General features: G+C 36.2%; 1 protein-coding gene across 1 annotated transcript in view; it reads left to right on the forward strand.

Moving 5' to 3' along the window:
• The window catches only part of PLA2R1 (phospholipase A2 receptor 1), a 126,614-nt gene that overhangs the window by 30,732 nt on the left and 81,205 nt on the right, over nt 1-14,677 (forward strand). The window contains exons 4-7 of the mRNA XM_004463890.4: nt 7,464-7,637; nt 10,960-11,073; nt 11,547-11,690; nt 14,154-14,348. Of these exons, the coding sequence (XP_004463947.3) occupies nt 7,464-7,637; nt 10,960-11,073; nt 11,547-11,690; nt 14,154-14,348 (627 nt within the window). The remainder of the gene's footprint in view (nt 1-7,463; nt 7,638-10,959; nt 11,074-11,546; nt 11,691-14,153; nt 14,349-14,677) is intronic.

Genomic DNA, 14,677 nt, shown 5'->3' on the forward strand with positions numbered 1-14,677 from the left:
GCTATCATCACCACCATCCATTACCAAAACTTTATGATCAACTTAAATAGAAATTCAGTACAATTTAACCATTAATTTCCCTTTCCCTATCCACAGCTCAGTCCCAGGTAACTTATACGTCTTGATTTTGACTCTCTGAGTTTGATTATTTTAATTATTTCCTATCACTTAGTTCATACAGTATTTGTCCTTTTCTGTCTGGCTGGCTTATTTCACTCAATATGATGTCTTCAAGGTTCATCCATGTTGTCACATGAATCAGAACTTCATCTCATTTTAATGCTGAATAATATTGCATTGTATATATATGCCACATTTTGTTTATTCATTGGTTGATGGACACTTGGGTTTCTTCCATCTTTTGACAATTGTAAATAATGCCACTATGAACTTCAGAGTACATACAACTCTCTGGACTCTGTTCGAGTCCCTGCATTCAATTCCTTTTGGGTATATACCTAGTAATTGGAATGGTGGATCATATGGTAATGCTATACTTAGCTTTCTGAGGAACTGCCAAACTGTTTTCCACAGTGGCTGCACCATTTTACATTCCCACCAGCAATGAATGAGTGTTCCTATTTCTCTGTATCCTCTCAAATGCTTGTAATTTTCCATTTTTTAACAGTAGTTATTCTAGTGGTTGTGAAATGGTACATTATGGTTTTGATTTGCATTTCTTTTCTTGTGTTTTCTAGCCATTTGTATATCCTCTTTAGAGAAATGTCTACTCAAGTCTCTTGCCTATTTTTTAATTGGGCTATATTTTTATTGTTGCATTGTAGGATTTCTTTATAAATTCTGCATATTAAATCCTTATTGGATATGTAGTTTCAAATTTTTTCTCCTAATGAATAGATTGCCTTTTCGCTTTCATGATAAAGTCATTTGGTGCCCAAAAGTTTTTAATTTTAATGAGGTGCCATTTATCTATTTTTCTTTTGTTGCTTGTGATTTGGGAATGAAGTCTAAGAAACCATTGCTTAACACAGGATCCTGAAGATGCTTCCTTATGTTTTCTTTTGGAAATTTTATAGTACTAGTTCTTATATGTAGGTCTTTGATCCATTTTGAATTAATTTTTATATATGATATGAAATAAAGGTCTTCTTTCATTATTTTGTATATAGATATCCAGTTCTTCCAGCATCATTTGTTGAAGAGATTATTCTTTGCCAATTAAGTGGACTTGGCAGTCTTGTCAAAAATCAATTGACTGTAGATGTGGAGGGCTACTTCTGATCTCTTGATTCTATTCCATTGGTATGTATATCTATCCTTATGCCAGTACCACGCTGTTTTGACCACTGCAGGTTGGTAATAGTGTTTAAGTCAGGAAGTGTGAGTCCTCCAACTATGCTCTTTTTCAGGATGGTTTTGGTATTTGAGGTCCTTACCCTTCCAGATAAATTTGATGATTGGCCCTTTCCCATTTTTGAAAAGTATATTGTTTGAATTTGATTGGGATTGTAATGAATCTGTAAATCATTTTTGGGTAGAAAAGACAACTTAACTATATTTAGTCTTCCAATCCATATGCATGGAAAGTCCTTCCATTTATTTAGATTTTCTTTGATTTCTTTTAGCAAAGTTTTATAGTTTTCCGTATGTAAGTCCTTTATATCCTTAGTTAAATTTACTCCAGAATTTTTAATTCTTTTAGTTGCTATTGTAAATGGAACTTTTTTCTTGATTTTCTCCTCACATTGTTCATAACTAGTATGTAGAAACACTACTGATTTTGCATGTTGATTTTGTACTTAGCCAATTTGCTGAATTCATTTATTAGCTCTAGATTTCTTGTGGATTTTTCAGGATTTTCTGCATATAGGGATCATATCATCTGCAAAAGGGAAAGTTTTATTTCTTCCTTTCCAATTTGGGTGCCTTTTTTTTTCTTTTTCTTGCATACTTGCCGTTGCAAGAACTTCCAGTACAATGCTGAATAACAATGCTGACAGTGCGTATCCTTGTCTTGTTCCAGATCTTAGAGGAAAAGCTTTCACCATTGAGTATGATGCTAGCAGTGGGTTTTTCATATTTGCCCTTTATGATGTCTAGGAAGTTTCCCTTTAGTCCTGTTTTTCTAAGTGTTTTATCAAAAAACGTTGCTGGGTTTTGTGAAATCCCTTTTCTGTATCAATTGAGATAATCATATTTTCCCTATCATTTTGTTAATGTGGTTTATTACATTATTTATTTTCTTATGTTGAACTGCTCCTGCATACTTGAGAAAAATCCCATTTGATTATGCTGTATAATTCTTTAATGTGCTGTTAGATTCTATTTGCTAGCTTTTTGTTCAGGATTTTTACATCTATATTGATAAGAGAAATTGATCTGTAATTTTCTTTTCTTCGGTATCTTTATCTAGCTTTGTTATTAGGGTGATATTGGCCTCAGAGAATGAGCTAGATAGTGTTCCCTTTGTGTCAATTTTTTGGGAGAGTTTGAGCAGGATTGGTATTAATTCTTCTTGGAATTCCCTTGTAAAGCCATCTGATCCTGGGCTTTTCTTTGTTGGGAGGCTCTTTACTTGTACTTGGTCTATTAAGATGTTTTATTTCTTCTGGAGTAAATGTAGGTTGTTTGTGTGTTTCTAGGAATTTGTCCCTTTCATCTAGGTTGTCTAATTTGTTGGCATCCAGTTGTTCCTAGTATCCTCTTATGATCCACTTTATTTCTGATATATCAATTTATTAGTCAGCCAAATGGGTGCTGATGCAAAGTACCAGAAATCTGTTATCTTTTATAAAGGGTATTTATTTAGGGTAGAAGGCCCTAAAGAATCCAACTCAAGGTACCCTAAGAGGTACTTCCTCACCAAAATCTGTTGCCTCATGTTGAAGCAAGATGGTGGGCTATGTCTGCAAGGTTTCAGTCTTCCTCTTTCCTCTTACAGCACCATGGGTCCAGCTTCTTCCAATGTCAGCTGTAGGCTGGAGGGCTCCTTTCTGGGCTCAGCTGCTCTGTTCTCAGAAGGTCAGCTGTAAATTATCAGGCGAATGGTTCATCTCTCTTCCTGGGCTGCAGGATTAAAGCTGACAAGTTCTCTCCTCTTCCCTGTCTATGGAGCTTTCTCTATTCCCTGTATCTTCTGTACATCTCTTTTCCTGTCTTCTTGATTGAGTATCCATTTATATAGCCCACAAAGGGGGCAGGAATGCAACCTGAGTTGCCCTAAAAACATGGTTAAATCAAATCCCTAATCTTGATTTAATCAAGTAAATATAAAGCCTTTGGATTTAAATCAAAGAGTATCATGCCCAGGGAAGCAGACTTGGCCCAGTGGTTAGGGCATCCATCTACCACGTGGGAGGTCCACGGTTCAAACCCTGGCCTCCTTGACCCGTGTGGAGCTGGCCCATGCGCAGTGCTGATGCACGCAAGGAGTGCCCTGCCACTCAGGGGTGTCCCCGCCCAGGGGTTTCCCCGCACAGGGGAGCCCCCCGTGCAAGAAGTGCGCCCCATAAGGAGAGCCTCCCTGCACAAAAGAAAGTGCAGCCTGCCCAGGAATGGCGCTGCACACACAGAGAGCTGACACAACAAGATGACGCAAAAACAAACAAACAAACACAGATTCCCATGCTGCTGACAACAACAAAAGCGGACAAAAAAATAAACAAATAAAAATAAGAATAAATAAATTTATTGAGAGACTTGTTTTGTGATCCAACATATGGTCTGTCCTGGAGAACAATCCATATGGACTTGAAAAGAATGTATATCCTATTGTTAAGAGGTGCAATCTTCTGTATATTTCTCTTGGTCTAGTTCATTTGCCATATTATTCAAGTTCTCTGTTTCCTTATTGATCATCTGTCTAGATGTTCTATCTATTGATGAGAGTGATGTATTAAAGTCTCCAACAATTATTGTAGAGGTGTCTGTTTTTCCCTTCATTTCTGCCAGTGTTGGCCTCATACATTTTGGGCATAGTGGATAGGTGCATACATATTTATGATTGTTATTTCTTCTTGGTAGATTGACCCCTTATTTATAGTGTCCTTCTTTGCCTCTTGTAACAGGTTTTGACTTAAAGTCTAATTTGTCCAATATTAGTATAGCTACCCCAGCTCTTTTTTTAGTTACTATTTGCATGGAATATGTTTTTCCAGTCTTCCATTTTCAACTTTTTATGTCTTTGGGTCTCACGTGAGTCTCTAATAATCAATGTATATTTGGATCATATAATACTTTTTATCCATTCTGCCAATATGTCTCATTTTATTGGGAAGTTTAATCTATTAACTTTCAGTGTTAATACTATAAAGGCAATACTTAATTCAGCCATTTTATCTTTTGTCTTTTTTTTTTTAATCTTTTTCCTTTACTGCAACCTCCTTTTCTGTACAGCTGATCTTTTTGTGATGTATCTGACTGATACCTTTCTCATTTCTGTTTCTATATATTTTTTACATACTTTCTTTGTGGTTACCTTGGTGTTTATATTACACAACCTATGTCTCTAACTTAATAATTTGAAAAGATACTAACTTAACATCAGTAGCATACATGTTCTCTACTCCCATATCCCTCCATTTCTCCTCTTTAGATTGTTTTTGTTGCATATTGCTTCTTTATATTGTGTGTCCATTATCAAGAAATGTGACACTTTCTTTTTCGGTTGTATTCTCACATTATAAGAAATAAACAGTAGATGTATGTATGTATTGAGGCTACAGTATTATTGAATTTTTATTTACCCTTTTAATCGCCTTTACTGAAGATCTTCGCTTCTTCACACTATTCCAGGCCACCCTCTCCTGTCCTTTCCTTTCAACCTGCAGAGCTCCACTTAGTAATTTTTATAGTGCAAGTTGTTTTTGGTCGGACTCTCTCAGTTTCTATTTATCTATGAATATTTTAAACTCTCCCTCATTGTTGAAGGGCAGTTTTACTGGATAAAGAGTTTGGAGCTGATAGTTTTTCTCTTTCATTACCTTCATTCTATCAGACCACTGCCTTCTCACCTCCGTGGTTTCTGCTGAAAATTCAGCACTTAATCTTATTACTGTTACTTTGTATGTGACATGTCGCTTTTCTTTTACTGCTTTCAAGATTCTCTTTGTCTTTGGCCTTTGACGTTCTGATTATTATGTGTCTCAGAGTAGGTCTACTAGTGTTTATTCTGTTTGGAATATGTTGTACTTCCTGAACATGTATACTTATTTCTTTCATAACAACTGGGAAATTTGGGGCCATTATTTCCTCAAATATTCTTCCTTTTTCCTTCTCTTCTTCTGGGACACTCATGATGTGTATGTTTGTACACTTCGTCCTGGTACACACATCCCTGAGATGCTGCTCAATTTTTTCTATTCTTTTTACTATCTATTCTTCTGACTATATGATCTGGATTGTATGATATGTCCAGTTCACAGATTCTTTCTTCTGTCTGTTCAGATCTGCTGTTGTATGCCACTAGTATACTTTTAATCTCCATTATTGTGCCTTTCATCCCCATACTTTCTGTTATGCTTCTTTTTAAACTTTTAAATTCTTCTTTATGCTAACACATTGTCTTCTTAATATCCTTTAGCTGCATATACACTATTGGTTTATTTCTATCCATATTTCCTCCCTCTCCTTGAATTGATTTAGGAGATTTCTTTGAACATCTTTGATTAGTTGTTCTAAATCCTATCTCTCCTCTGCAGTTTTCATATATTTCTTTGACTGGACTATGTCTACTTCTTTCTTAGTATGGCTTTTAATTTTTTGCTGATGTCTGGGCATTTGATTATTTTGATGGGTTAACTCTGAAAGTCAGTTTCTCCCTCTTGCCTAGGGTTTTATTGTTGATTGGTTTTATGTTAAGTATCTTCTTTGATGCCTGGTCAAACTTATTCTGGACTTTAGAGGCACGTTTAACCATTCAGGTTTCCCCAGCTCATTGGCACATAGTTCTTGCCCTGGATATATAGTACAATTTTTTAAATTGCCCTTTTGTGTGCAATTATTTCACCTATAGGAGAAATCTTCCTTTTCTCTGTTCCTTCCCCAGGAATATTGATCTGTTCTACTTGTTTGGGGGAAGAATTTGCTCCCCAGCTTTTAAAGTTTGTTTAAATTCTCTCCCTCACAGTATCTCCTTTTCATTACACTTTTCAATTCTGCGACCTATTCTGTCTCACAGCAATTTAGTTTTCCTTTTTTTTCTGACTCTGGGTTCTTCCCTGTTAGGGTATCCCACCTTGGAGAGGCAGATGGGTCAATCCATCTGTGTTTTGTGTTTCAGTGGTCCAATAAGCAGAGACTAGATTGTGTTTACCTCTTCCCAAACGTTCTGCCACAGTCTCTTTATTCCCTGGGGGAGCTTTTGTATGTGGCACTCCTCAGCCCTGGGACTTGTGTTCCACCCTTGGTCTCTGCAGACTTGGGTCCCTGGTATGGATATGAGTAGACTTTTAACTCACTCTTGTGAGCGGCTCTATGGTTTGCATCTTGTGGCAGGAGGGACCTGGGCTGTGCTGCCTCTGTGTGACTCCCAAGCTGCATAGGACCTAGTTTGGAGTAGGAGAGTTCTAGACTGGTGGGTCCAGGATGCAAATCGCCTACCTTATTTTGGTGTTTAAAAATTTTTTTCTTCGATTCAGCATTTGTGGAGTCCTACTTTAGTCTCTATCATACTCCAGAGATTCAAGCAAGAGGGATTTGTCCTTTTACTAGTTGATTCTGAGGGGAGATTTTTCCAGGGGATGTCTTACATCACCATGTTGATCCCAGCTTTGGTTTTGATTTTAAATTTTAGCAAAAGCAACCAAACTATGTCTTAATTTTTTTTTTGTTACTTCAGTAAACTTCAGATTTCAGATCCACATTTCATACTTTATAAATTTGCTCTTAGGCAACTATGAAATCCTTGGCCAATGTCTTACATGTGGATTTTGTTTCTTTCCCTTGGCTGAAAGAACTTCCTTTCTTTAACTAAATGTCAGTGTTCCTGTTCTCAATGTTTATTTGAAACTTGTGTTCATTATAGACTCATATTTCTATTGTATCCATTCTAGTCTATCTAGTGTTTTGGTAGCTATTAAAAAAAAAAAGCCTTTTAAAACATTTACAACCAGTCGTATCTCAAATAAACATTTAAATTAACACAGCTCTCAGTGTAAAGTTCCAAATGGCTGCTTTGTAAAGAATTCAGATATTGTTTTCACAAATACTTTACTTCTGCTTCCTTTTCTTAAAAGACCACTCTCTATTATTTTCCTGGAAAGGAACAGAACTTCTTTATTGATAATTTCTTGACTTTCCTTAGTAAATTTTGAGAGTTTAACCATACGTGTCGATGGGATAGTAATGCAGACTCCATCATAAAGACTTAATCAAGAATAGATAAGGCATTGAAGTTAGAGATTGCAAGTTAGGATCATTCCATTCAAATTCATCTTAGAAAAAAATTACTGTATAGATAAAATAATACTGCAGTGAATGATTTTAATGGATTTTGTTTCTAGACTCTGCAGAGGTAGGTTGTGATGCTGTCTGGGAGAAGGACCTGAATTCACACATTTGCTACCAGTTCAACCTGCTTTCATTTCTCCCCTGGACTGAGGCACATTCTTCATGCCAGATGCAAGGAGGTGCTTTACTAAGTATTGCAGATGAGACTGAAGAAAATTTTATAAGGAGTAAGTAGGTGAATGATCCACATTGATTTTATTAAAAGTTACTGTTGTTAATTATGTCCATGTGTGCAAAATATATTCAGAAATAAGTTCCTTAAAAAAATATTTTTCCTTTCTTAATATGGTCCAGAACTACATCCAGAATTATATCATGAGCCTTGGGCCATTCCGTTTGACACCCAGTTATGTCTTCCTTATTTTGTAATCCTTGGAGAAGAGAATTTGAGGTAACAGCAAGGGACCCATGATAATTTGCAACTCTAGCAAACAAATCAGGGAAACTTTTAAACTTAAGTACAAGTTCTTGTACTTCTAAAGATATTAACCATTCAACTTCCATTCAAAAATAATTACATAGTTTATTAATGCATGCATTAAACAGAATCTTATGTATCATTCACTATGTAAGGTACATAGTAAGCCATCCAGTAGATTCCAAAACAGTTAAAATTTAGTTGGAAAAGCAAAATCAGACACATGTTAACTAATAGTACAAGACAATAAGATGTCAAAAGAGTTGTGCTAACTAAGAGTACAAGACAATAAGATGTCAAAAGAGTTGTGCTAATGAACTTGACTTGTGTTTCACCTATCACCTAAATTTTATTTTTCCTTCTTCTTTGGAGATTTAATGTGCTTGTATGTGTGTACATACAGCTTCCAAAACCTTTTTGGAAACATTTGAAAATGTCACATAATTGGTCACTTTATTAAAAGTTTCTGACACCAATTTTTTTTCAAATTACATTGCACAAGTAGTAGCTGTTTAGATATTCTAGAATGGTTTTTAAAATTTAGGTACACAGAAAAATCTCCCATAACTCTACAACTCAGAGATAACCATGTTTTCTGGACAAACTTATACATATAGATATGTGTGTGTATATATATATATAGTACCTGTAACAAGTGATATTGAGTAAAAGCATGAGGCGGCTGTTGCACAGTGGTGAGAAACAGGGACCACTGAGCCATTCTGCCTGGGTTTGAATTCTGGCTCTACCACTTACCAACAAAGTGACCCAGGCACATGACTTAACCTCTCCATACCTCAATTTCCCCCTCTACCAAATGGATATCATCATACTACCTATCTCAAGGTGGTGTGCATTAGGTGTTCTAATGCTGTTGAAGTCTTAGAAATGTACCTGGCATGCTTGTCAAGCATTCAATGTGTGTCAGCTGCTTAACAACTATGCACGTTTTGGTAATCATCTTATTTCACCTAACTGTGTTTAATGAACATCTGCCTATGTCTATAAATATAGAGCTGCATCATCATTTTTAATGGTTATATAGTTTTGTAGGTTAGCAGTTACTTATTTATTTAATTCTATACTATCAGATAGGTTTTAAAATTTATTTTACTTTTTTTGGCTATTATAAATCCTCCCTCCACATGCCTTCATTATTATTATTTCTATTAAGTTTGTAAAGCCAATTCACATTTGGAATCCACATGTGGAAGCACATTTTACATTTTAAGTCTTTGAAAAATTATGAATTCTTTCCAGAAGGATTGTGACAAGTACATGAGCAGAGCATGCGTGCCCCCTTCCCCACAACTGTGCAAAAGTAGGGAATTATCATTGGATGATTCAAGCAAATATTATTGCAGGAAAACACCAATTTCCAAAATCATTATTAGCCAGTAATAGCTTTTATATAATTTGTGTATGTACAGTACTTATGAATCACAAGCATTATTTATATTCACTGCCAGGATTTCTAATAAGCAGATTTGGACTTATTCATCAAATTTTCATAATGAATAATAAAACTAAGATATGTCAGAGACTTTGACTTAAAGATCTCAATTTTATAATTAGACTTTGGGTATTGTTTAAGGAAACAGAAGTCTATTTATAAAGACAATATTTCTTATGAATAGTTTTTTCCCCCCACCTTAAATTTTAAATTTTACTCTGATAAAAAGATGACTGGGAAACATTATCTATGGCATAAGGAATTATCTAAGCTGCCATGAATGCCAAGAAATATACCAAAGAATTTAGGTTTGAGTGTGTTATTACAATATTGAGGATCAACATAATAATCAGGCACCTTTAATTGTAAAGCTAAACAGACCGTTTTTGTACCTTTAAGCATGTATTATAAATTATACAATGATATTTTTATGTATATTGGTAAAGCAATTGCATGTGAATATTCAGAATAATTCTAAGATAATAATTAATATTTAACTATTTAATTGAATTTTTTTAATGTGGCATTTATCCTGATATTAATTGTTGACATTTCTCCCTGTCTTGTGATCTATCTTCCATTCCTCCTTCTGTCCTCATTGCAATACCTGCTAAATGATTTACTCAACTGGAGCTATCAAAAGTAATCAAATGGCCATTGGGATGAGACTCTATGTTAATGCCACAGAAACTTGAGAAGATGATGCTTATGTCAATTATGTTGTTTCTGTTTAGTGTTTTCTGGAGTCTCAAAATGATAAAGAAGCTTTTTTCGTTTTTCCTTAAGTGGTATAGGTGTTTCCAGGTTTCCACTGCGTACTAACATGTCCATTCTCAGAGGATGCAGCAGCTTTCCATTCCCAACCCGCTAGCCCTCCCTCTGGATGCTCTGGCCCCTGGATTATGCTGCGCCTTTTGGCCAGATAGCTCCTACTGAATCTCACACCAGGAGGCCCCAGCCCGCTCTGCTTTAGTGTAGCTTCTTCAACTTGAAGACTTGCTGCCTTTCACCAACAGTGTTTATCTGCAACTTTCAATGTTTTTAAAATTTTAGCTATGAAAATTTTCTAAAATGTTTTAAAAGTGCGGAAAATATTATTTACACAGCCATATCCTCTACACAGATTGAACAGCATTTCTTCCTATTCGCCTTACTCAGGCCCTGAGGTGGTTTCAGAGTTCAGGGGCTGCCTGCAAGCTGAGGCCAGGTGCGCAGGGAGGGAGAAGGAAAGAAGGACACTTTCTGGGAGTGGCCCTCAGTACTTCCTCCTCCACCCTCTCCTGCCTTTAAGTGCTTGAGCTCCCACAATAAATTGGCCTTAAACTTGTGACCCTTCATCCTTCTAGATTGGCAGTCACTGAAAGCCAGCATTTCTGGATGCTTGGGTTAGGCACTTCGCAGCTACAGAACTGCTGTCGATGGCCTTTGGGGACTGCTGTGCTTCTCAAGGAGGTGGAGGCTTGCTGTGTTACTCTGCAACAGCAGGCTTGACCTGGTAACACCTAAACTCTTTCCTGTCGTTGGCTGGGATTAATTTGTGATGCCAAGAATAGGATAACACAAGAAAGAAGGATAAGATTGAATCTTTTTTAAAACTCCTTTATTCTCTTCATTTCAGAGCACTTAAGCAGGGAAGCAGTGGAAGTGTGGATAGGACTGAACCAGCTGGATGAAAACGCTGGCTGGCAGTGGTCAGATGGAACACCACTCAACTACCTGAACTGGAGTCCAGGTACCTGGCACGTCTTATTTAGCCTTCAACCTGTGGCATCATCCCACAGCTCTAACAGCCCCATTCCTCATGCGTACACATGACGTGTTATTTTAAAACCGGCTTATAAACACTTTAAGCCTGACTGAATGCCTATAAAGTAAACTTTTCCGGACAAGAAGATAGGCATGGAGGCCAAACGGTAAACTATTTAACCAAGGTTGCAGAAAGACTGGGGTCAGAGCCAAGATTCCAGCCAGCTGTTATAAAAATAACAAAGAAATTGCAAAATATTTCTCTACTTAAAACATTAAAATGGGCTCTTTTGTGATCTTTGGGATATCATTTCACTGGCAGGCCCGGACTTTAATTGCAAAACCACACGTGTAATATAAAGTCTTATGGATTTACCATATATGCCTAAAAGAAGGGTTGTCCCCTTTATGATAAAACCCTTCAACTAACTGCATTTGCTTCTAACATTGCATTTTCAGACCTAAACTTCGAGTCATTTGTTGAATATCACTGTGGAACATATAACTCCCTCATGCCAAATGCCTGGAAGAGTCGGGATTGTGAGTCCGCCTTGCCTTATATATGTAAAAAATATTTAAACCACACTGACCTTGAAGTAGTTGGTAAGCGCTTTAAGCTGTTCTTCTGCATTGCTTAGGGTTGTCCTCTCATTATATTCAAATTCTTCTATTTTTTGGTAGCAATTCATAATTTGAACTTATCTAAGGCTGGTTTATATTTATGTGAATAAGAAAGTGTAACTAGATATTACCTGTTATTCTAAAGTCACCATGAATTCAACAAATGCAAGTAGGTTTTTACTAAAACTAAAACAAAATAATCTGAGCATATAAACATTTTTTAAAATTTTCCTAAAGCAAAATAAGACATGTTACCTTTCCTATTCTAGTTTTGAGATTTATTTATAATTTCCCTAGAAATTAAATAAGTCAGAAGATATTTTTGGAAAATTCTTTACTTCATTGATTTTCTACCACATTTGATATCTCTTTTATTAGTAACCTCCCACTCCAGCCCATATAAAATACAAGACTTTTAGGTGTAATTAAGACTCAAATAATGCCTAAGTAAGTCTAGGACCTGAAGTCCAATTATTTCTGTTTTTAAGACTTATTCTTTTCATCTCTGTGGGAATTAATGTCTTAACTCAGAAGGTTGAGGTTAAAAACAGAACCATTTTTAAAAGAATCATTATAAACATTATTAGTAGCAATTCTAGATTTTTTTAAAAAGATTTATTTATTTATTTCTCTCCCCTACCCCCCAACCCCGGTTGTCTGTTCTCTGTGTCTATTTGCTGTATCTTCTTCTTTGTCCGCTTCTGTTGTTGTCTGCTGCACGGGAATCTGTGTTTCTTTTTGTTACGTCATCTTGCTGTGTCAGCTCTCCGTGTGTGCGGCACCATTCCTGGGCAGGCTGCACTTTCTTTCGTGCTGGGCAGCTCTCCTTATGGGGCACACTCCTTGTGCGTGGGGCTCCCCTACGCGGGGGACACCCCTGCATGGCACTTCACTCCTTGTGCACATCAGCACTGCGCATGGGCCAGCTCCACACGGGTCAAGGAGGCCTGGGGTTTGAAACGCGGACCTCCCATGTGGCAGACGGACGCCCTAACCACTGGGCCAAGTCCGTTTCCCGCAATTCTAGATTTAAAATAATAAGCTGAATTATGGTTTTTAATTATTGTCCCTTACAATTAGGTTTTAGCTTCCATTTTCCTGTAAATAGCTAAGCCTTAGGGGTATTGTAGAATATAGAATGGGGGAAGCATCTTGTTATTTTTTTATGGAGATTATTTCATTCTTTCAGAATTTTGCTGAAATCGCTGTGAACTGTTATCCTTTTTTCTTCCTTCCATCTTCTTTTCATCATCATCCTTCTTCTGTTTCATTTTTTCTTTCTTTCCTTATCCCCTCCTGTATGCCTTTCTGCTCCCTTCTTTTCTTTTATTTATTCTTCTGATCTGCTAATTGAGGTCTGACCTCAGTTAGTCTTCTGAACAGAAATGAAGTTAGCGAAACTAAACTTGTTTGGAGTATTTCCTGTCGCTTCCAGTGCAACTAATTCTATTGATGATCTAATCCAGTGTTTTCAAATTGTGTTCCCATGTTTCCCAGTTTTCTTGCTTGGCCCTGCCCTTGCTTTGATCAGAGCAATCCCTCTTGTATCTTTTTTTTTTTTTTTTTTTTTTACCTTTAGAATGAAGCCCATTTTTAGAAGGGGTTTTGTGACTTTTTTTTTAGGTTGAAAAACCACTGGAGTAGATGATACAAAATGGTCTAACATTCTTTGATTGTGATTCTAATTGCTATCAGGGTCCTAGAAGCAGTTTTTGAAGATTCTGTCTTGATTCCCAAATAACAGGGGAGTTATATCTAACTAAATTATTGCCTAAGGAAGGCATTCAGTTGTGGTTTTATAAAATAAGGAAAAATGCTTATACCAGGTTGGAGATAAGCTCCTGAACAAGGAGAACCAAAACTTGTCATGCACACCACTGCCTTTCCCTCTAATATCCAAAGCACTGTGACACTATTTTCCTATAAGTCCAAGTATGGTCCAACAGTCCCAATCCAAATTGACACTACCAGGCACTCAGAATGACTCTCAAGATGAAACCTAATTGTCATCTCTTCCTTAGATGAAGTGATCAGAATCTCAGGCTCTTTTCAGCTGAGCATAAATATTTACCCAATTTGCATCCTGTATATCAAATCATTGTTATATCATTTAATTGTGTTCCATTGTGTTCCTTTTTCAGTTTAAAAAGATTTCAAAAATGGAAACTCTGTTGAATTTTGTATATAGCCCTGACTTTTTGCTTTGATGGTATGACAAGTCTCTCTACCTCTTTGGATCTATATCTCATCAAGACAATGAACCTTTGAGATTAGATTAGTTCCATCTCAACTCTGAATATTTAAGATTCTATGATTTATCTGACATTGTGTCATGTGTTTAAAATGTTTAAAGTAATCATAAATTGATAGCAATTTATTATTAAGAGTGACAAGTAGTGTTAAAGTAATTGTGAAAAAAATGATATTTTTTATTGATTTAAAAAGAAATGGATGTTTGGAAATATTATGCTACCCAATGTGAGCCTGGCTGGAATCCATACAATCGTAATTGCTACAAACTTCGGAAAGAAGAAAAAACCTGGACTGAGGCTGTGCATTCTTGCCAATCTGGTAACAGTGTATTGATAGATATAGGCTCATTAGCAGAGACGGAGTTTCTTATATCCCTCCTTGGAGAAGGTGAGTGCCAACTTATTTTGATTTAAGAAGTAAGAAATATAATGTTGTAACGTTTTATTGTGCAGTTGAAAAGAAATTTGAACTATTTAAAAGTGATTATTTATGGCATTTACACCTGAAGTTTCTAAATAATATCCACGAGTCCAAGTTCATTGGATTTTTAAAAAATACATGTACAGAGACCTTGTGACATCTTTGCATAGTCCAGATGTATTGGATGGCTTTAAATTTTTAAAAGAGGGCTAAGGTCACTTTTGAAACTTCTGATAAAAACCCTGAACCTATAATTTAGCTTTATGTCCACTAGATAGCAGTAATGTGCTATAGTC

The sequence above is a fragment of the Dasypus novemcinctus genome, chromosome 7 (assembly GCF_030445035.2).
Source record: "Dasypus novemcinctus isolate mDasNov1 chromosome 7, mDasNov1.1.hap2, whole genome shotgun sequence".
Lineage (NCBI taxonomy): Eukaryota > Metazoa > Chordata > Mammalia > Cingulata > Dasypodidae > Dasypus > Dasypus novemcinctus.